The sequence below is a fragment of the Eupeodes corollae genome, chromosome 1 (genome assembly GCF_945859685.1).
Source record: "Eupeodes corollae chromosome 1, idEupCoro1.1, whole genome shotgun sequence".
NCBI lineage: Eukaryota > Metazoa > Arthropoda > Insecta > Diptera > Syrphidae > Eupeodes > Eupeodes corollae.
Window position 1 is genome coordinate 51,121,881 of NC_079147.1, and position 24,178 is coordinate 51,146,058.

General features: G+C 37.5%; 1 protein-coding gene across 2 annotated transcripts; it reads right to left on the reverse strand.

The window, feature by feature from the left end:
* Nucleotides 1–3,499: 3,499 nt before the first annotated feature.
* LOC129940700 (gamma-aminobutyric acid type B receptor subunit 2) lies at nt 3,500–17,259 on the reverse strand. 2 transcript variants are annotated; one of them, XM_056049125.1, is made up of 15 exons: nt 17,078–17,259; nt 8,628–8,880; nt 8,082–8,563; nt 7,840–8,020; nt 7,562–7,780; nt 7,350–7,490; nt 6,537–6,691; nt 6,113–6,476; nt 5,914–6,024; nt 5,628–5,852; nt 5,066–5,387; nt 4,892–4,997; nt 4,526–4,814; nt 4,310–4,460; nt 3,500–4,244 (listed from the first exon to the last, which is right to left on the reverse strand). In XM_056049125.1, exons 1-15 carry the CDS (start codon nt 17,110–17,112, stop codon nt 3,646–3,648), a joined length of 3,633 nt encoding a protein of 1,210 aa, XP_055905100.1. In that variant the 5' UTR covers nt 17,113–17,259; the 3' UTR covers nt 3,500–3,645. The 2 variants fall into 2 exon arrangements, with proteins under 2 accessions (XP_055905100.1, XP_055905099.1); XM_056049124.1 differs by having other exon boundaries at nt 5,616–5,852.
* Between the last annotated feature and the right edge of the window lie 6,919 nt (nt 17,260–24,178).

Below are 24,178 nucleotides of genomic sequence, written 5' to 3' on the forward strand. Positions count from 1 at the left end.
GCTAGGAATGTGCAACTCCCAGGGTTGGAATCACTATATGATTTGGGGTGGGTGCGAGTTTGGGCATATGCAAAGTACTTTTTGCATTTGAGCACTAATATTAAAGAAATACTTACTTACTTAAGGTTAGTGACAGTGACCCAGCCATCTTAGTCGTTGGATTTTTACCCCTCTGGCTAAGTCTACGTCGCTGTACAGCCCGTACAGCTCGTCGTTCCATCTTCTCCTCCACTCCCCTTCGATGCATACGGGACCGTAGATCACACGAAGAACTTTTCTCTCGAACCGATCCAAGGTGCTTTCATCCGCTTTTGTCATAGTCCATGCTTCTGGACCGTATAGCAGGACGAGGATGATGAGGGTCTTATATAGCGACACTTTGGTCCCTCGAGAGAGGACTTTATCACTCAATTGCTTTCTTAGCCCAAAGAAACAGTGGTTAGCAAGAGTTATTCTGCGTTTGATCTCACCGCTTGTGTTGTTTTCTGCGGAGCCTAGGTAGACGAAGTCCTTGACTACTTCAAAGTAACGTCTATCGATGGTGACGTTTTGACCAAATGTCGGTGTTGTATGTCCTTTCTTCACGACAGCATGTACTTTGTTTTGCCCTCAATAACCGTTTAACCCATTTTTGCCGCCTCTGCCTCAATACTCACAAAAGCTCCATTGACATCACGCTGAGTTCTTCCGATTATGTCAATGTCATCAGCATATGCTAGTAATTGGACAGACTTTTGAAAGATAGTGCCTCTAGTGTTGACGTGTGAACTGTGCAAGATTCTTTCAAGCACGATGTTAAAAAAATCGCATCACCTTGTCTAAAACCTTTTTTGACATAGAAATGTTCTGTTAAATTGTTTCCAACCTTTCTGGAGCAGCGTGAATTCTCCATGGTCACCCTGCACAAACGCACGAGTTTTGCAGGGATGCCAAAACTAGACATGGCTCTATATAGCTCGTCCCTGTAGATGCTGTCATATGCGGCCTTGAAATCGATGAAAAGATGGTGGGTGTCGATTTGGTGTTCTTGGGTTTTTTCCATGAAATTTCCTGGTCTAAAACCACACTGATAAGGACCTATCCTGTTGTTGGCGATGGGCTTTAGACGTTCACATATTACTGCAGAGAAGATTTTATAGTCGATGTTTAGTAGACTGATTAGTCTATAGTTGGTGCAGTTTAAAGGGTCTCCTATTTTCATGATCGGGCAAACAATAGTGAGGTTCCATTCATCGGGCATGCTTCCGACCATATCTTACTGATCAGTTGGTGCATGCTCCTAACAAACTCATCTTCAGCTGCTTTAAAGAGCTCGGCATTCAAGCCATCCGCTACAGTGGCTTAATTAGACTTCAGATTAGATATGTCAATCTTTACTTCGTCTAAGCCGGGAGGATGGGATTGTTTGCATTCGTCGTCTATGTTGGATGGATCATCCTGCTTGACACCGGGTTTTGGTTTGTCGTCGCCGTTCCATGTCCTCAGCATTGACTGCGGTTCCACTATGATGTTTCCACTTTCGTCTTCGCAGTCTTCGGCTCTAGGTTTAAGTACCTGTGAATTTCGTTTCACCTGTTCATAAAACTTTCGAACTTAATTCCTGCTTTTAAACCTCTCTACATCTTCGACCGCACGATTCTCATGCCCTCTCTTTTTTCTTCTGAGAAGTCGGTGTTCCTCTCGCCTCTTCTGCTAATAGAGCTCATGAGCAGCTCTCGTCCTTTTATGCAGCGCCGCTTTGCGTGCCTGTTGTTTGGCTACATTTGCCTCCCGACATTCCTCATCAAACCAGGGGTTCCTTGTTAGTGATTACTTGAAACCCAGCAAGTCAGAGGCGGCTTCACTGATTGCATCTTGTAATGTTGCCACTGGTTCTCGATACATTGTGTTGGCGGCACGAGAACTTCGAGAGAGGTTTCTTGTAACTCGGTCGGAAATGGATTTGGCCATCTCTGGCGATTGTAGCCGTTCGTTGCACCTTCTCCCAGCACCTCCCTGTTTTGCCATGGGTCTGGAAATCCGAAGGGCTACCTTGGCTACAACGAGGTAGTGGTCCGAGTCGATGTTAGCTCCTCGGAAAGATCGGACATCCATGATGCTGGAAACGTGTCTGGCGTCGATCGCAATATGGTCAATCTGGTTGATCTGGAGCACTCCAAGTTCCTTTGTGTATGTTATGAGGTGTGGAAAACGCTTACTGGCTACCATAACGTTTTTTCCCCGCAGCAAAATCTATAAGCCTGAATCCGTTGTCCGAAGTGTTGTCGTGCAGGCTGTTTTTCCCGATATCTTCCATTTCTAGCTTGGCATTAGATCGCCTAGGACAATTGTAATATCGTAGCCAGAACACTGCTCATATGTTTTGTCTAAGAGCTCGAAGAACATATCTTTGGTGTTGACATCCTTCTCTTCTGTGGGGGCTATCAGGCTAATGTTGCCGAATTTAGCCTTGATGCGGATGGTCATAAGGCGCTCGTTGATGCACCTATAGCTCAAGACTTCTTGCCTATGTCTGGCTCCAATGACAAAACCCCACCTAAATAAGCGCTGTTGGTTTTCGTAGTTCAGTCACCATAGTAAGTATTTCAGTTTTTCGTCCTCTTTTTGCCCGGCCCATCCCATCGTATTAGGATTTGATAGACAGAGGTGAGTTTTGAAAAAAACCTGTGGATGCTTGTGTCCTCTTGAATGCACATGTCTACCATTTGAACATCAGCTATAATGCTCATTTAGCTAAAATTTGTGATAAAACACAACATATAAGTTTCTAATCCGTGTTACTCTCATTCATTTTTTTTTTCAAACAACGGACGCGACGTTCCAAGCAAGTCATAAGGTCCATGGTTCATTGGGCTTTAATTTCTGTAACCTTAAAGTCCGTGTGTAACGGACACTCTAATCCCAGATATTATATAAATTCATAATGCCATACGTCTACACACTGCGAATACTTTGAAAATTTATTTATTTATTATTGAAAATACAAAAACAACTTCTAGGGTACCTTGGTTAACAGAAAAATTAAATCCTTTAGGGTGCTATGAAAGAAGTGCATTGTTAGTTAGATCTTTGTTTCATGAAACCGAGATCTGAGTTCTTTAAACTTAATAATAAATTTACACCGAGTTCTAAGGAAATTATGAAGTTTAGAAATGCTCGAGTTTTAAATATTTTTAAAACCAAATTTTAAAGATAAACCCAGAGTTATTAAATCGAGTTTATAATTAATTTTAGAACTTTGTAGAGGAATTGGCCGGAAAATCCATATTATCGATTTTCTCCAAAACTAGTCTTACCTCAAAGTTAGAGTTTTAAGTTTTTCAAAACATTTTTTGGCAGGTGATTTTTGATTTAATATTAAATCACATGTTTTCCTATTCCACATTAGGAATTGGGTAGTATTAGTTTAGCTGTAGTACTTTTCGAGCTTTAAATTTTTTTCAACTATACTTCCCTTGGACGACCAAAAATAAAACATTTGGAAAGAAAAACAACAATGTACGTATTTTAATTCATCTAATGAAATCGATCTATTTATTGCACTTTTCAATATTTTCTTAGTTATTTTTTTTTTAAATTAAAAACATAATTCGTTTCTTAAAAGCCCAATATAATATATCTAAGCTCTCAACCAGCCAAACCGCTTTACAAATACTCAACTATATCACATTTAATGGATATATTTGGACAACTTTGTCCGACAACACTGCGGCCTCGGTAGTGTGGCTGCTTTTCTGTTAAAAGCTTTCTAAATATCGGCAATATTGCTGTCTCGCCATCCAATAATTCCGACTCCGAGCTGGCATTGTACATCGAAGACTCGGTTTTGATGCGGTGCTTGCGTTTATCTGGTGCAACATTGGGTGATGAGTGATGATGGGCAGCATGCTGGATGGTTTTTACTAGCTTTCGTTGTTGCACGCATTGAGTGGCTGGTGGGGTGGGCTCCTTTTCACGCTCACTGTCCGTTTCGCTTTGACATACTGTCCCCTTTTGAGGCTTGTGTCGATGTTTGTTACGATTCTTTTCGGATACTGAACGCTGAATTGGTGATGTTGTTTGATCATAGGGAACGATGTGACTGTGTTCAGTGCAACGCTGTGGATTCGGATAGTTTCGTGGGGATTGCCTGGAATGTTGCTTTGCATGCGAAAGAGTGTGAGTATCCCAAAGGTCACTTTGTGAGACTACAAAGCCAGACTTAAGTCCGGCTCCCATGCTCACACGCCTGTTTTCAATTGGAGCTGTAATACAGAAAGATAACAATTTATTCACAATTCACAATCTTAAGCGTTTTTTAGTTGTTTACTTTTAGAGACGTTGTTGGTCTTTGCATGAGGGCCTCCATGTGGACAAGCATTATTCAAATCTGTGCTTGATGTAGAAAGAGCGTTTGCTGAAGAGTTTCGATGATTTTGATTGTGTTTGGGCTTTGATGTTGGAGTTTGACTTCCATTTTCCTGGACAAAATTATAATACATTAAAATAATTTGTTTTTAAATTTAATTAAAAAATCTTTATATACCCGAATATCTTTTGTAGAATCTGATTTTGAAAGGTTCGTTGATTGTCTTCTTTCCCGGAGACCAGACTCATCGCGTTTTATATTGTTGCATTCCTGTAGCTTTGCAGTTGTTATAGCTCCAATATTGGCGTCTGTTTGAGCCGAAACTGAATTTCTTTTCTCAATAACTGGTGTCCTTTGGTAGATAATCGTTTCTTCGGGCTTAGGTTTCGGTTGAATAATGAGATTTGCCTGCAGTGGTTGCTGGATTGGAGCTGTTTCTTGTAGAGGAGTAGCATTCTTCTTTTTTCTGTTTGGAAATTAGTTGTACACAATTTGTTAATGGAAATGTGTTGAGAGGCCAAAGGAATTTGATTGAAAACTTACGGTAATAAAGGAGGTGCAGGTGTTGACGAAGGTACAGAAACTAGAGTGTTGTCCATCTCAACGTGTGTCGATGTTACACTATCAACAGATGTCAGCTCGGTGATTTCTTTAAGCAAAGAAATTGGTAATTTGTCCTTTTCAAATAAATTTAGGTAATGCAAAATTAATACTCACCAGTTGTACTAGGCATTTCCCTTCTAACAGGTGGCGCTGACAGCCTTCCAGAATCTGCCAAAATTGGCTCTGTATCACCCGAGCAAGTAACACCATCAATCCATTTTCTTGCTTCTGGGCCTAACTTTCGAATCAATGCCTGAAGCTCTGCCTCTTTTTCCATCAAAGCCTTCCTAAAGCGACAGTTTGTGTTCTTGACATCTTTCAACCTCTGTTCTAATTCACAAACTGATGAATCACGACGGTTCTTGGACATGGGTCTTAAGGTAGCCCTGACTCGTTTATCAACAACACCTTGAGGATTTCGTTTGAGTTCGACAAGCTTGTGAAAAGAAAAAAAAAATACATCGAAAAGACAATAGTTAGTTCAAAAATATATTGTCCTTTTAAAGACCAAACAAAGCTTTGGATAGATGGGAAAATTATTAAGTTTTAATGAAGTTAGAAGAGAAGACAGATTACACTTGAAATGTGTGATAAAATCGGACAGAAAGACCACATTGAAATTTATGCAAAACACTGAAAAGCTAAAACTACAAAACCTCCTTACTACCAGTCTTACTTTCGGTACGAACACCAAACACAATGTTGCTGTCGTACAAAAAATTATAAAAAACGATAGTAAAATAAATACTAAATCCTTTCGATCGGAGAGGACAAGGGAGATGGCAGCACCGGCAATGCATGTTATGAAGACGTTGTAGACGGAGAAGCCAATGTGTTTGGAGTCATTGAGGGCTGGTATTGATACGTGACGAGTTTCCCAAGCCAAAAACGCACCAAAGACCTAGAATGAAAGCATTCATTTTTTTCATGATATTATGTCTGTTATAACATGAAGGTCTTACCAGCAAGAGACCCTTGTAAGCGTAGATGATTCCCACAAAAATGGTAATATGCTCGGATTGGCAATATTCGTTCTCAGGAATCACAAGGACGTCTTCTAAGATTTCATGGTGCTGAAAAAATGTGTATACGAAGAACATTTTTAGTATTCGAACATGTAAGATCAAAAATTTTATAAAAACCCTAATTAATTTTTCTTACCCTAGGCTCTAATTGCTTTGTGTCCCGGTAAAATGGATCTGCCACTTGCCAAGTTGTTATTATGGCCACATCAAGGAAAATCAATATTCCCACAACCATAAAAAGTTGATAGTCCTTGATGACTTTTTTGTTAAGCTTCAAATCGGTGAATATCGAATGAACACGCCAGGTTTTCGAAAACATGGCTCCAAAAGCTAAGCTAAAACCAGCCATTAAAAGCCATGCTCGGGCAGTACAAATGTATGGGAAGGCTCCAATGCTACTCAGAGTTGTGTCAAGGCCCAGAAAAACAACACTTAGATACGTAAGCATACATCCGATAATAATTAGGTTGTTTAGATGTGGGCTGGACATTTTGATGTATCTATTTTGAAAATAAGAAGACTGTTGTAACAAGAATAATATTATATACAAAACCAATTACCTTTGATTGCGATATTTAACATTGAAGGCAAGAAAAACGAAAGCAATGAGGATACCAACGGAGGAAGCACTAGCCGAAACCACATAGATTTTAATATTGACTTGACTATGTTCAATGTAGATCAAAGTTCTATCTTTCGGTGGAGTTTTTCCGTTCTAAGGAAAAAAAGTAACCATATTAGTGACAGTATTTTAGAAATTGGGCAGGTTCAGGCAACAAAAGGGACTTCATTTGCAGTCAACTTCATTCTTTGACCGTAAATTTTACCCAAGGAAAATAGTTAGTTTTGCAAGTGTCATGAATTTCAAATTCAGAACTTTACTTCGCAAACTTCTACTTTAAGTTCATAGTACAAAAAGTACCAACAAAATTATTGTCTACAAAACAACCCTCAAGCAAGCTACAAGCCCATCACGACTTGTATTTTGTATTGTAAAGAAATATTAGTTACTTCTTTTCCAAATTAACAAAAAACCCTTTACAGAAAGCATTAAATGAAGTTGTGCAGAAAATAAATAAATCATAGAATAATAAAGTTCAGCTTTCAGTTAAATCGACATGAGCAACTGTCACTTTGATAAAAGTAGACTAGACTTAATAGTTAGGTAGATTTTCCTTGACTACCTTTAACTTAACGTTGCCTTTATTGGAAGGTAATTTTTTGGCAGCTTACCAATCAGATTCTAGAAACTTGCCTAACTTTCAAGTCCCTTATGTTGGCTGAAACTGCCCATTACTTACAATGATAAGCTGTTAGCTGTCAAAAGCTTAAGAGGGATGCATCATGAAAATTTAAATATTTTTGTAACTTACCCAACGAACTGATTTTCCAAGTGTCAAATCCAAATGATTCAGTTGCGAATGATACTCTCCGATTTTCTGCTCTTCACCAAATTGAAATTGCTTGATAAGTATATTGGCCTTACGTTCATTATTATAAAATCGTACTGGTCCCTACAAATAAGACACGAGAACATTTGTATACAATTCAAAATATGATTAATTGAACTATATTTATAACTCACAGTAACTCCTTCGAAGCTGGTATTTCTTAAAGCCTCCAAGAAAACACTTTCCCAATCCTTAACACGATAATCAAATTGCGACAAAAAGTCGTCACGCTTCTGAGCAACATATTGAATTGCTAATGCCGCTGCCCATATTCCATCATAGGTATATCCATGGAATCTGGAGTATTCATTGCCTCTCAAGCTATCATATTCCGAAAGGTATTCATCGGCGGTCTAAAATTTTTCAGATTTATAAATTTTTCCAAAAAGAAAAAAAATCAGATATGAATTACAATTCCAGCAATAGTTATGTCTCCACTTGTCGAAAGAGGTAATAAATCGACCAGGATTATGCCCTCCATAGCTTTTGTGATCTCTTCGACAGTGCATTCAGAGTCCGCAGTAGTGTTCCACCAGTCAACAGAATAGGTGGCCATAATAAGCCATTGATAAGATCGACCATACATTTCAAGCCTGAGATGCAAGTAATCAAAATTAATTTATCAGTTTGTTTTTTATTCTTTCTTAAACTTACTTATAAGCTTCACAGAAAACCTTCCTAGCAAATTGTTCGTTAAAGTTGCCCAAAATGATTCGAACATCCTTTTCACGAAGTTTCCGCAACGATTCGTTGACATCATTAACAAAGCTCTGAGTTTCGACGACGTCACATCCCATTGTATCGAGATCGGCGACCATGTGATTGTGTGGTAAGGAGTACCTTGGCTCATTTTGATAGATCGTTCCAACTCGTGTCCAATTGAATTCCTTGAGTAGAGCCAAGCGAGGTGCATTGAATGCGTTCTCTGATGGAACGACTCTAAAGAAATTTGGAAATGCATCCTTGGTGAACATTGGATGAGTGTCTGCATAGGAAAGCTGTGTAAGATGCCAATGCTTGCTAGCTTTAGCTATTGGATCTGTGACATGGGTGCATGCAGCTCCGAAGAGCATAAGTTTATTTGGGCCAGAGTGCATCATATCAAAGAAAGACTTCACACCAACAGCAGCATTGCACTAAGGATACATATGGAACAGTAGAAAAGTTGATCCTCAAACGACTTGGAAGAATTATACAAACCTCTGTGTCATTCCACCACATGTGTAGGCGGTATTTTGTGAGAATCCTTGGATGTTCGTTGACATGGGAAAGAGCCAACTTGACGCTTGGCATTACCCCACGCCCTGTATCAGAATTTTCAACGCCATCACCATATGGAAAAAATCCTGCAATATATACGTCTGACCTCTTAGCTGAACTCGCTCGAGTTGCTAGTGAATGATGCACAGATAACAGCACTAATAATGCCCATGTTATATTTATATAAGTGATCCTTGAAAAGAAAATAATGGAATACAACTTAGAACTCAGATGTTAAAAAGAATGATATGATTCTGACAAGGATTAAGTTGTGATTTAAAAAAGGGTATCTGTTTATAATTCACGATTTTTTTTTATAATAAGAGTAAAATCAAGGGGATATTACTACCCTTATTATCCAGAGACATATTGTGAGCATTACGAAGGAAGAGAGGATTTGAAAAGAGGTGTAGGTGCACATTGGTTTTGAATACCTGAATATTGCAATGACTGGGAAAGAGCGAGTGTTGTAAGGCTTTTCGTGTAGAACGGCTAAAGAACAAATCTCTGTACTTGATAGTATAATACTTGAAATATTAATAATTCCTATTTCAATTTGACAAGGAACCCCTTTGTATTAAACAACAAATAGAATACACAAATAGAAATAATAAACTAATAAATCACTCTGTAATAAAGTTCAGCTTTTAATTGAATGAAAAAACATCATGAGCTGTCATTTTGGCATTAGAAGACTTGCCTTTTCTACTTCTTGACTAACTTTCCAATAAAGTTGACTTAATTGGAAGTCAGTTTTTTGACAGCTGGCTAATCATTGTGCCCATTGGGCAGGTTCGGACAACATAAGGGACTTCATTTGCTGTCAACTTCATAATAAGGGCAGGTTTAGGCGACATAAGGGACTTCAAAGTAAGGCAAGTTCCTAGCCTTCTATTCTGTTCCTGTACGATTCATTTATTTTTCGCACAATTTCATTTAAAATTTTATGTAAAAGGGTTTCTCGTCAAATTGGAAAAGAAATAAGGAATATTTTTTTACAATACGAAATGCAAATTGGGATAGACTTTTAGTTTGCCTGAGGACTGTTTTGTAGACAATAATGTTTTTGGTAGTTTTTGTACGGTAAATTGAAGGTAGAAGTAAGGGAAGTAATGTTCTGAAGTTTATGACACTTGAAAAACTAATTAGTTGACTTGGTCAAAATGTACGTTCAAGGAATGCAGTTGTGTGCAAATGAAGTCTCTTATGTTCTCTGGACGTGCCCTATGAAAGTACATTTTGACCAAGGCAACTAGTTAGCTTTTCAAGTGTCATGAATTTCAAAACTATACTTTACAAACCTCTATTTTAAGTTCATAATTCAAAAGCTAACAAAAATGTTATTGTCTACAAAACGCTCCTCAGGCCCGGATTAAAGAAAATGGGAACCCGGGTCTATTTCAAATTTGAAGCCCCTTAAAAATATACAAAACCCAAGCAAGCCAAATCCTCATAAAACGAGCGTCCTACACCCTAAGCGAGCCAACCCAATAACCCAGAGCGTCCTAAACCCCAAGCGAGCCCACCCAATAACGCGGGGCGCTAGGAGTCCATGCTCTCAGAGACGATGCGCCGAGGAATTGACGCATCGAAAATCCAAGAAGCTATCCCACAAATGCTCCAACCCCCGATAAGATTAAGATCTTTTGATACCCGGGGCTAATCATTCATCAGGGGCTCTTTTTAACGTTTTTGAAAAATTAAATGTGTTCATTTTGCAATCGAAAATAAAAAATCGTAAACCCAAAAGCGTTAAACCCACATAACCGAGTTTGTAATTAATCCAAAAACCATGAACTCAAAACCCTAAGACCGTCAGACCATTTATTTTTGATTATTCAAAACTCTAAAAATTAAAAGTAACAAATTATTTAGTAATTATGATTTATTAGATTGAATGAGTATTTATAATACATTATAAATAAAAAATTATTAATTTTTTTTTACAAAATCTTGAATCAAATCATTAAACTTAATCGATCTTAATATTGCGGATTCGATTGCTAAACGAGTTAAAGATGATAATCTTTCATCCAACATCGAAGATCGGTACATATTTTGTATTCTTTTAAGGACTAAGAAAGATCTTTCTGTGTCACAATTAGCTATAGGTTATGTTACGAATATTCTAATGGCTATATAAACATTTGGAAAAACGTCAATCATTTGTTTTTCGACTATCCAGTTAAGTTTTTTAAATGAGAGTTGAAGGTTTAAAAAGGGACGGAGACAAGGAAATTTGACTCTATCGATTATTTTTTTCTCGTTTGCAGAGTACGTCTGTACACTTGCGAGTCGCGACTGGCTTGAATACCTTACCGCCATATATTATCACGGTGTCAATAACATGCTCTGACATGTATTCGTACATTTTTTTTCTCTAGTGTTGTTTGTTTCATTAAAACAAATACATTGCTTTTTAGTGCCTCTTAAAAAAACTAGTAGTAAAATATTTCAATTCGAACACCTTTAAGTCGAACATTAATTTTTAGTTAAGCTGAACTCGCGTAAAGTTAAATTTTGCACAGGGGAGGTTAAATTAACGTTTTGGATATCAAGTCAAGCTATTTGTGGAAAACATTTATGTTTTTGTTTAGACTTAGAAGTAGATATTTGTATCCCAAGGAGTTCTTGCAGTCATTATAACCACTTTATGTACATATATGTTAACCAGCAATTATAATTGTGTTGCAATAGTAGACGGTTTAGAGAGAATTTACTACTGATAACAATCATTTCTTAAGAATTTGCAATCATTTGAATAATGACCATGGTCACTTGATATAAAGTAACTAGTAAGAAAATAAAAGTGGTATACTCAGGCGTATACGTACTTTTTTATTTGTATTTATTCAAGCTTATAGTATACTATAGTAATGTTAGACTTAGGCCATTCGTGACACAAATTGACTTAAACAAAAGTCAAATTTTTAAAGGGATTGAAGAACAACCTGCAAGATGCAAATAATGCCATAAGCTTTACCCGCAACATACATAACTGATATGGTTATTCCAAGTTAAGGTGCGGCTAAAAACACAACAATATTTTTAACAAATCGACATACGAAACAGTATTGCCTATATAAGGGAAAAAAAGAATACATCTATCATCTCGATATAATGACGGAAATTGATTTTTTGGGGATTAACACAAGTTTTTTTTTCTTGAGACTAATTCGAAATGTTTTTGAGATCATTGGCCACAGACGGCAAATCATAACAATATAGATAGAATAATAAAGGACCGAGTATTGAACCCTGCAGTACACCACGTGGAGTTAAAAGAAGAACACAGAGAATGTTGTTCAGTTGGATGAAAAAGATTAACAGCAGTATTTGAAAAATTAAAAGTACGGAGAAATTTTTCACATAAAACGTAGTAGTTAATCATATAAAATGCCTTGTAGAGATCTAATAGGATAAGAAAGCTTAAAACAAAAAAATTACACAACAGTCGGTAGAGAACCAGCCCAGTGACTTACAACTATCAACCATTCCTGTGTGCGGTTAATTGCAGGGATGGAGGGGACCTACAGTTTATATGCTGAATCCGAACGGCTGATTTGAGAAAGCACTTTTTCATGACAAGAATTACTCTTGGAGAATTTATCAATTCCTCGGAAGAGTCAATACCCGTAACTAAAACTTTAATCAGCACAGGTGAGAGTCCAATGTACCAACCATCATGCCACGGATTTTTTAGCTTGAGGGTATCAAGGTATAGAGTAATCTGCTTTTGTACTGTTCTTTCCAACACTTAAGATAGAAAATATAATATAGACTCTATTGTCAGTTTTTTTGGTGGTTTTGGGAATAAGTATTATATTTTTTTCTAATTTTAATTGCAGTGGGTATTAACCTGTAGGAAATACGGTATTGAAAATATGATGACGTATGGTTGGACAAAAGGTAATATGAGCTTAAGAAATCTTGGGTCTATTTCATCTAAGCCGACAGTGTTTGATTTTACAGATAATATATTTTCAACCACTTCCGTACTATCTGTTGATCGAAAATTGAAACCATGATTCGAAAGTTCGTTATTTATTCCATAGACTTCTTCCACTAAGAGATGGACTTAAACTATTGAAGTAAATTTGCTATTAAAAATTGAGCATATTTCACATTAAATGAGTGGAAATATGGAATAACACAAAAAACTCACTTTTTGTTATGGATCAATTTTTAAATTTATTGATGATATGACTGTAGATTCGCTTCCAGCATCATGTATGTTTGAGCTTTCCGAGGAGCTCACATCCACTTGGATCACTATCTACTTGTAGTTAAGTTACCACTTCGGGTTTGCAGACCTAAAACAAAACAGAGGCTCCACTTCAAATGCCTACAATCGCAAGAGATCGCCAAATTCTTCTTCGACCGAGTCACAAGTAACCTCTTCAGAAGTTTACTGCTGCCAACAAAATGTACAAGGGGCAACATTTCAAAACGAGCTCTATGAGCAGAACTAATAAGGTGAACACCAATTTCTCAAAAGGAAATTGAGAGAGAATGAAAAGCGTGCGATCGAAGATGTTGAGAGATTTTAAAGCAGAAATGAATTTCGAAAGTTTTATAAGCAGATGAAGCGAAATTCACAAGTCCATAAAGCTCAAACCAAAGGTTACAAAGAAGAAAGTGGAAACATCATAGTAGATTTGCAGTAAATGTTGAGGATATAGAAGGACAACTTCTGTAGACTTTATAACCGAAATTCCGCTGTCAGGCAGGATGATTCATTCAATATAGAAGACAAAAGCTAACAACCACGTCTTCCTAACTTAGAAAAAAGACTTAAAAGCTGAGCTTTTCCAAGCAGCTAGAGATAGTTTAGTTTATAGCATGCACTAACTTATCTGTAAGATATGGTCGGAAGAAATCATGTCCGATGAATGGAACCTCCGTGTTGTTTGGCCGATTCTGAAAAAAGGAGGCCCTCTAATCTGCACCAACTATAAAGGAATCAGTTTCCTTGGCATCGTTTACAAAATCGTAAGTGCCGTAATATGTGGATGACTAAAACTCATTGTCAATAACCGGATAGTTCCCTATCAGTGGGGCTTTAGGCCACAGTCGATCAAATATTCTCATTTTAGATAAACTTATAATAGCTTGCACACCAAATTGTAATTACAAAATTTGAAGAAGTGTCCTGCAGATCTCGGCTCCTCGTGGTTATTGGATTTAAGATAAAACACATTGCCAGAAAAATAAGTTCCACAGCTTACAACTTCAACTTTGTACGCCTCCAGTGACGCCTCTTAGCGTTGTACCGGATTGTGTTTCCTGTACGTAGACGGAACCATTGGGGAACCGATCGGTTTTGTTTTAGCTTTTTAGCTAATTTTTGTTTAATACGAAACAATTTGTGGGCAGCCATTTCGTCTCTTGGCAAAGATTGGAAAGATTCAAAAAACTCAAGGTAATGGTGAGAGGTTCATTGACTTCTATCATAAAATTAGCTGGGTGTCGACGGACAGTCAAGCGTCTTCCAACCAAATTGACCACTTCACGATTAGTCGACGCTTTAGTAGCAGTCTCTTGGATGTACGAAACAGAAGAGGCGCCGATGTGGGACTTGTCAGTGACCACTATTTAATGATAGCTACCCTAAGATTGCAACATCTACAATTCGAAGATCCAACGGAATAACACAAGCCCCCAAATTTAACATCGCCAGATTGAAGGACCTCACGACCCGACAACCTCCTATCACACGAAGTGAGAACAATCAGCAGCACAGTACATGACGATATCGAACACCATTGGAATGCTGTGAAAAATGTTTTCATTTCACTTTCAGAAGAATCTTGGACAAAGATGAACGAACTAAAATAGTTTAGAGCTCGAATAACTGCTGCACAAGGGGAAGATACAAAACGAGTTGGACTCCTAGGATCGCATGAAAAAGAGAGAGGTTCACCACAGTTTGCGCCGCCGAAAGCGTAACTTCATTAACGCTTTGGTGCAAGAAGCAGAAGATTCTGCAAATAGGTGCGACAGCAGGACCGTTTTCAAAATAAATAAAGAGCTGAAAGGTGCACACAGCTCAAAGCAACACCTGTTGAAAGAAGTAGATAGTACCGTGATAAGTTTATTGGATGAGCAAGTCAGAAGGAGGAAATAACACTTTTCCTCGGTTTTAAACCGAGTGTTTGCAAAAACGGACAGCCGATACCTTCAAATTAATCCCCGAATCCGCACCGCACCTCGCAGTAAAGATGAGATCGTTGCCGCAATTAAAGCACTTTAGAACAACAAAGCGGTAGGGCTTGATGAAATACCTGCAGAGATTTTACAAGCAGCGTCAACGTCATCAAGCGAACTGCTTCATTCGCTCATAAAAGAAACCTGAACTACCGCAAGCTTCCCCCATGAGTGGAAGAAGGGAATTATCGTCAAGCTCCCAAAAAAAGGTGATCTTACAAAGTGCGAAAACTGGAGAGGAATTTTCGTTCTTCCTGCCTTTGCCAAAATAGTAGCAAAAGCCATACTGGAACGCATCAGAGAACACCTTGAAGCCACACTTGATGCCGAACAAGCAGGCATCCGAGCTGCACCCTCCTGTATTGATCATATTAACACCCTGCTGATCATTACTGAACAGTGCGTTAAATTAATATCGATCACCACTACACCTGCTGTTCATCGACTTCGAGAAGGCCTTTGATAGTGTTAACAGGGAGTATATCTGGTAAGCTTTACGGAGGAGAGGCATCCCAGAAAAACTAATTGCTATTATTAAAGCAGCATATGAAGGATCCAAGTGTCACGTTCTGCACGATGGTAGATTGTCAGATAGTTTTGAAATCCGAAGCGGAATCAGACAGAGCTGTATTCTGTCGACAATATTGTTTTTGTTGGTGATAAGCGATGTATTGCGCTCAGCTCTGTCAGGTAGCGGAGGGATCCAATGGACTTTGATATTATATTTAAAGCACTTGGATTACTAGATAATTTATGTACGATGAACTGAAGGTATAGGTTAGTTAAGTAAAGTTCCAAGCTTAAAATGTATGTCACTTGAAAAACTAACTAGTTGCCTTGATCAAAATGTACGTTTAAAGAATAAAGTTGACTGTTAATGAAGTCCTCTATGTTGTCTGAACCTGCCCCCTATCTTTCCAAAGTCTGTCCAACTACTCGCATGTGCTGATAACATTGACACAATCGGAACAACTCAGCGTGATGTCAATGGGGCTTTTGAGAGTATTGAGTTAGAGAGGCATAGAACGCATGAAAACCAATGCTCTGGCCCAGAAAGTTTTTGAATTCACACCGACAGGATAGAAAAATAGAAGAAGGCCGTGAATCCGGTTTCGCACACAAGCGGAAAGTGCGCAAAATGGACCCAAATAGCTAGGGATCGAGCTCGATAGGAAAGTTTTTTGGGTCAGACTCTTGTTCATATAGGAGTGGAGCCCCACCTTAAGAAAGTATGAATTAAGCACAGTCCATAAGGCCGAATAAGAACGAAATTACTAAAATTCAGCACTAAGATTATGGATAAATTCACTTAAGTTAATTTCGTCATATTAACTGTCCTAAAGGTACCTTTATAATTAAAAGTATACAAATTGGAAATATCAGAAAAGTAATTTTCATCTAATACGCAATAATATTTATTTGAAATTTATAATTTTATTGAAAGACTTACTTCCTCAATTACTCTTATATATTAAATACACAAAACATACATTATTACTTTGCCAAAGCAGCTCGTTGGAAAAGGATATCAATTAATGCAAAGCGTTCTCATTCAAGGAGTGGTATAATAGAGAAGTAACATAATCCTCATTGAAATGTTCACCTTGTCAAGCCAGTACCTACCAGACACACACCGCCCTCCTTGAAGACAATTCAAATGCATTAAACTACTTCAGACTTTTCGAATTCCGCCATTAATACCTCCGGGGTTCGGGCTACAAAAGAACTCTGGCAGCATAGAGATGTGTACACATTCCACCAGTGAATATGTACGCATAAGCATACTTATGCTAAAAGCACCAAAGTAATCGATTTTTCCTTCTTTTGCCTTCTGAGCAAAATTTGTTTAAATTATTACAATATAAATTAAAGTTATGTAAATATTTTTAGTTAAATTTAACAAAACTTATTTTTTAATATAAGAATAACTTGGGACTATTCTTTTATTTAGAAAGATCGATTGCATAAAAAAAACAAGGCGTATTAAGAAATGGTGGGAGATACCAATTTCAAAAATTAGGATTATTACAAATAACCTAAATGAAAACATGAATTTAACATTTCGAAAGCATTTTTCAAAAGTTTTTTGTATTTTTTCTTAGATTATACTAAATAATCACAAGAAAAACTAAACTAAAACTAATTTTCTGGAACTATCGATTTTTCCAGAACAGAAAACTTACTTTAGTTTTTGTGCTGTCCTGTGTGAAATATCCATTTTAAGTATTGATGTTTTTTATTATTCCAAACTCCTGGATAGTGGTTTTTTGATTTTAAAATAACATTTTTGAACTTTTTTCTTATGAAATTTTATTTCTCAAGACTGAAAATTGTGCTGAATAAAAAAGAGATGTTGTATCTGATAAACCTCAAAGTGAACTGATAAAAGGACGAAGGAATTTTGTGTATCCTTTTCGATGGATTACAATTTTGAAAGGAAATCGACCAACAATTTATGAATGAAATACTTTAGCTTTGGACATGCGCTGTAATTGAATATGTTTGAAAAATAAAGCATGCTAATTTTTTACAGCATGCTGTTTGCTTCCGCCGGCTTCTTATCAGACATGACCTCTCTTAAGTGGCAAGGCCGTTTTGTATAGACTTTATGGCTGTTGTTGTTAAATATCAACAGGTAAGATGGTAAACACTCAACAAGTGAGACAGAAAGCGCATGATTTTATTTTGAATAACAAACTGAATATTGAAGTACAGAAAATAACTATTTATGTTGGGGTAGCAATGATAGGAGATCCCTGCTGTTCTTCAATATTTGTTGTTTTAACATTGACTATCATTTGGATGAATGCTATTAAAAAAAAACTACTCCTTTTAATCGTGGCCCATAAGATTATTTACTCTTACAACAAATTACACCAAAATAAAAAATTATTTAACAATTAACAACTTAATATTTATAATAGAAAAAGCAATAACATTCGTTAGCAGGCGGTTACGGAGGTAGTTTTTGATTTTCGACCTTTAGTTCGTACGCCCGTACTCATCAGGAACTAGTGAAGATATCAACTTCAAATAAATTTTGTTGCACAGATAATAATGCAGAAAGGACTCCTAACAAAAATTTGGGCAAAATTCCAGTGCCAATGTCTTTAAATTTTTGAATTGTATCCCCTAATATCATTTAATGAGTTTTTTCGGCTTTTTCTTAAAAACGCTGTGCTACAAAAATAAAAAATAAAATAAAATGTAATACACCTTCATAGATGTTTCTTTTTAATTAATTTGTATTCATTATTTTTTTTTAACTATCTTAAAGCTAGACAAAAATTCATAAAACTAGCCACCATGCCTATTCTACTTAAAACTAAACAAGTATGTAAGCCGGCCAAGCCTTCAAACCACATCCTGACTACTCACTATCAAGTGCCGATTGAAGCCACCAAAACTGGTTCTCCTGCTTCACCCTATCAGTTCGGTCCCGTTCGGACACAGCCCTACTGAACCGAAGGAGCTCTGCTCCGCCTTGTGCCATGACGTCCCGATTGTACAGGAGTCGCCTATCCACGGTTCTTCGTCTGACGTGGTAGATTAACGGAACTGCCAATCTATCCTGTATCAGACCGCATTTGAAGCCGCTCAAACGTGCACTTTCAAAATACTCGTCGTTCGGATAGAACTCCCCGAAAATTAAATTGTTGGTCAAAGACATAGCTCTTGCAATGTGACCTCGAACGAGTTTTATCACGAAATTGTCAATTCTGTTGACTCGAGCCCCGTTGTATAGGACCTCGTTGGAAAAGTAAGGTACGTAAGAAGATTCGGCTGTTCGATATAAGCCAGTACAGCGTCGTAAACCTTGCCGCTCGAACACCCGAAACTTCTCCATCTGGAAAGGGGCAACGTTGAACCACACAGGACAACCATAAACGATCATCGGCCGTATGAAGTAGCAAATTACCTTCACTTTAGGGTCAAGCCGACTGCTGTAAAACAACAGTTTCGTCAGAGCGAAGGCTTCTCTGGCCCTGGTCAGAGCAGCATTTATATATCTGTCGAAATACAAATACTGATCTAACCAGATACCGAGGTTCTTCACTACACTTTTGCTAGCTAATCGCTGCCCTTGAAGATCAACGATGACCATCCTGCGCCAATTCTTGCACGTATCCCTCGTGGCCCTAGCCAACGGAGTCCGGAACAAAATGGTCTCCGACTTGTGGACATTTATTTTCAGTTTCCAGTCCTTGTAATATCGTACTGAATCAGAACAGCACCTGTGCATTGTTGTTTTGATTTATTCCATTGGATATCAGAAACGAGTATAGACGCAGCATGAATTGTGTCATGACCCGCCTTGAATCCAAACTGTTTATCCGGAATTATTTTTTTGTCCGCAGCCAACTTAGTCAGAGCCCTATTGATAATCTTTTCGAAAACTTTGCTGATGCTCGGAAGAAGACTTATCGAAGATTTGACGTGTTGGAGTTGTCCTTTCCATTATTCAGTGCATTATTGAAGAGCGTGGTGTAAATGTCAACTGCTTCCATCGGTAAACGTCTTAGTACAACGTTGGATATACCATCGACGCCTGCTGACTTTTTGTTTTTTAATGAATTGAAGATGACCTTCGTCACTAACAAGGGACTTGGTCCCGTTTCGATATCACTTTTGGTTTTTGAGCTATGGACGACGAAAAAACGTCACGAACGTACGTACACACGCACGCACAAACATCTTTCTAAAAATCTTTTATTTCGACTTAAGGGACCTTGAAACGTCGAGAAATGTCAAAATTATTTCAGAAGTCTTTTGTAGCTCGGCTGGCATTATTCCATCTGGTCCTGCAGATTTAAATGAACGTATATATTTGTGGCAAGTTTCGGTAAGAAAAGTACCAGGAAAGTGAGTGTCCAATAGTAAGTTAAGCGATTCATTACATGAATTTGTCCAGGAGCCGTCTACATATTTAAGCAGCTTGGTTTAGTTTTTCCGTAACCTGGAGCCTTCAGAAGTTTCTTCTATCGTGCTTCTTTCTTCTTATGAGTATAAGTGGCCAAGCAATTTCTAGCGATCTGTTCATAGCTGAGGTGGTGCGAGGTCATTGACTTTGTTGACGATCATTGGCCGTATGAGGGCCATGTAGCAAATTACCTTCACTCTGGGGTCAAGCCGACTGCTAAAAAACAGTCGTTTCGTCAGAGCGAAGGCTCCTCTGGCCCTGGTATAAATAGTGATCTAACCAGATACCGAGGTACTTCACTACACTTTTGCTCGCCAATGGCTGCCCGTGAAGATCAACGATGACCATCTTGCGCCAATTCTTACACGTATCCCTCGTGGCCCTAGCCAACGGAGTGCGGAACAGAATTGTCTCTGACTTCTGGACATTTATTTTCAGTTTCCAGCCGCCGCAATATCGCTGAATCTTGTCGAAATCACGCTGCAAGAGAATTCTAATAACCTCAACCTTTCGGGCCGTTCTGTACGCAATTAGATCGTCGGCGTACGCAATTGCCTTTGTAAGACTACCTATCAAATCGTTGATGTAAATGTTGAAGAGAATCGGCGAATTCACCGCTCCCTGTTGAAGACCATTTTTAATTGAGAATGTTGTGGTAGAAGTTACATTGCCACTTTTGACAACAAACTTTCTACCGTTAAGCATATCATAAAGTATATACAACAATGGCTTGCTTATGCCAAGCCTGCTCAGTTTTAGGTAAAGACCCTCTAACCATACGGTGTCAAAGGCCTTTTCCAAATCAACCAGGACAGCACCTGTGCATTGTTGTTTTGATTTATTCCATTGGATATCAGAAACGAGTTTAGACGCAGCATGAATTGTGTCATGACCCGCCTTGAACCCGAACTGTTTATCCGGAATTATTTTGTTGTCCGCAGCCCACTTAGTCAGAGCCCTATTAATGATTTTTTCGAAAACTTTGCTGATGCTCGGAAGAAGACTTATCGACCGAAGATTTGACGGGTTGGGGTTGTCCTTTCCCTTTTTCGGGAGAGGATGAACCACAGCGGTCTTCCAATGCACTGGATAGTATGCATTATTCAGTGCATTGTTGAAGAGTGTGGTGTATATGTCAATTGCTTCCATCGGTAAATGTCTTAGTACAACGTTGGATATACCATCGACACCTGCTGATTTTTTGTTTTTTATTGAATTGAAGATAAGCTGAAGCTCAACCTTAGTCACTACCAAGGGACTTGGTCCCATTTGCTCGGCAATTATGGCATTTGCCCAGGAATCGTCATTGAAGCGCATGAAACCGCGGTTCTCAGATCGCCATTGTGTCATATCATTTCGAAGGTAAAAGTGATTAAGTAGGGCTCTGTTTTCAGTTCGTGGTTGGGGCAAATGCTACCGTTCACCTTGTACACTTGCTGGGAAGCAGCTCCCATCGCCTTAATTTTTTTCTTCAGATCTTCAATTATATAAAAGTCAAAGATGGCTTCTTCTGGATCTATTTGCGCTGTCCTGAGTACGTCTCTGGTTCTCTTCAGTTCTTTGGAGTTTCAGATACGGAAGGTCATTATCGTTCTTTTTTCTGAATATCTTGTTGATTTTAGGGAACATACTAGGGTCTCTGAAATTAACTGACCGGATCCTGCGGTCTCAGTCATCGGACGCCCGCCACCTCCACTAGGCTACCGATCAGTTATTGAAAACTGTGGCTGACTGCCTTCTTAAATGGAAAACCCTGCAAATGCAATTTTAATTTAAAATTATCTACTATCCCTTTATAAACACTTGTTTTTTCTTTGAAAGTCAAAGAACGACTGACCTTCATGATGTCTATATAGTTGGACACTCCAAGTTGGATAAGGTCATGTTCCACTTGAGTGTGTCACCTATTGAATGAAACAATTCCTACAGTTTTTAAATTAATTTTTACAGTCTATTAGAAGGTACGTGAAGCGAAAAATATGCATTATTATAAAACAAAATTGTGTCATCGTTAAAAGTTTTATTTTATTGGTTTGGCATCAAACTCTCTTATCGAAAATGCGTGCATTTAGTATTGATAAATCCCTTCTTCGTTGGGTTAGAAATTACCTTTCGGACCGTTCAATTCTAGTAGTATTGGACGGGTTCAAATCTGATATTCACAATATAAAATCTGGTGGGCTCCGTTTTGTGTCCGACGCTCTTCCTCGTTTTTATAAATGATCTTTTGTCTGACTAAACTGTGTTGAAACGTAGCTTTTTAAATAAACAAAACTTAAAAATTGTAGAGAGAAAAATGCTTGGTTCTAGAATTTAAGGAAATATGTGCATTTAAGTACATAACTTCTTAAAAATTACACTTTGCAGAATTTCTTTGCACTTCAGTTCTCGAAAGATTCAAAGCTTTTATATTAAATTAGAACAAGGAAGACATTGTCTTAATACAGGAGCCGTGGGTCTCAAACTCCATCATCAGAGGTCTCAGGACTCCTGGCTATAAAATATTGTACGCATATTTGATGACTTAAACAGTTTTTTACTCCCCAACTACAGCGACAAGGACACCACCACCGCTGTCTTAACAACGGATAAAGCCACCTACTGGCTCATATCCTCTTACCTTGGCCACGATAGCCCAATTCCAGGAGACACCTTGAGGAAGGCAATTGCGGACGCGCAACCGAAAAAAGTTGGTCTCCTAATTGGTTCAGACGCTAACGCCCATCACACGGTATGGGGTAGCTCTGATATAAATGAGAGAGGTGAGTACTTATTTGATTATTTACTAAGCACTAACCTACTCATAAGTAATATTGGTAATGAACCCACTTTTGTAACCAAGAATAGGAAAGAGGTACTTGATATTACACTTACCTCTGACTCGATCCACAATATGATTTCAAACTGGCATGTCTTAAAAGAGAATTCCTTCTCTGACCACAAATACATTCAGTTTGAGCTCAAAGATGTAGCAAATACATCTACGGGATTTCGAAATCACCGGAATACAAACTGGGAGCGTTATATGGAGGTACTAGCACAACTGCTTAAGGGTATGTCTCCCGCGGAAGCGAACTCAGAACTCATGTAAATGTACTTGAATGTATTAGTGGAAGATCATTACTCTCTTCATTATCAAATTCAAAATTTGAATTTCCAATTACTCTATATTTGCCTCTTGATCTTTTTTGTCTCTCAGAGCGAGGGATATATTTCCGCACAAGCAGCCAATCAAAGAAATAAGAAATAGAACAACATTGCATGATAAACCGGTTTTTTTTTGGTATGTGTAGTTAGGTAGATTTGTTGTTGTCTTTTGCATATGGTTCGAATTTTATAAAGCAAGTGGGTATTTTGCTATCGAAGGAGATGTTTTTTTCTTGAATTTCTTTTTTTGGTCGACATTTTCTAATTATTGAAAATACCTATTTTATTTTAATATTTTTTTACTTCCCATTGGAAATTATTGTATTGGGTCCGATTTGTAAAATTGAAAATTTTGACATTTCTCGAGGTTTCAAGGTCCCTAGAGTCAAAATAAAAGGTTTTTAGAAACATGGTTGTGCGTGCGTGTGTACGTACGTTTGTACGTCTGAACTTTCGCGATGTTTTTTTCGTCGTCCATAGCTCAAGAACCAGCAGAGATATCGACTTCAAATAAATTTTGTTATACAGATAATAAGGTAGAAAGCTGCAGAAAGGGCTCTCAAGAAAATTGCGTAGGTGTTTTTTTTTCCCATAGCAGTTTAAAAAAAAAGGTGAAAATTTTGGATAACCCTAAATATCTTACGAACCAAAAACGCTAGAGACTTGAAATAAATTTTATATAATATATTGTAACGTGATACCAAACAGGTATATTTTTTGAAAAAAATCCATTTAAGGGTTTTTTTATAAATCAAAAAACTGAAAAAAAATGTGTCACCTACCAAATTTTACGACTAAAATATGATTTCATCTCCAAAACAATTTTGTGCAACGAAAAATAATGTTTTTCAAATCTGATAAAATTTTGAGAAAAATCGAATTGACAGTTTTTTTATAAAAAATAAAAACCTAAACAAAAATTAATAAAAGTTGGTAAAAATTGACTTTCGACTCAAATATCTTTTCAAAACTTTGATATATTGGCTTTAATTTACTTTTATCTTTCAAAAAATATTGTTGTCAACATTTAATAAAATTTTGAGAAAAATCGAATTGACAGTTTGTTACAAAAAATTAAAAACCGAAAAAAATTAACAAAAATTCGTAAAAATTGAATATCGATTCAAATATCTTTTCAAAAAGTTGAAATTTAGGCATCAAACTTTTTTTATCTTATAAGAAATATTGTTATCAACAATGTTGAGAAAATTGAATT

Excerpts from the sequence above, each read along its gene's own strand:
- LOC129940700 (XM_056049124.1), bottom strand. The coding sequence starts at position 17,112 with ATGGATATTTCACACAGGACAGCACAAAAACTAAA. Across the intron at positions 6,692-7,349 it reads TTGGAAAATCAGTTCGTTGG|AACGGAAAAACTCCACCGAA; the intron begins GTAAGTTACAAA and ends TTTTTTCCTTAG. Across the intron at positions 4,998-5,065 it reads GGAAATGCCTAGTACAACTG|AAATCACCGAGCTGACATCT; the intron begins GTGAGTATTAAT and ends CTTTGCTTAAAG.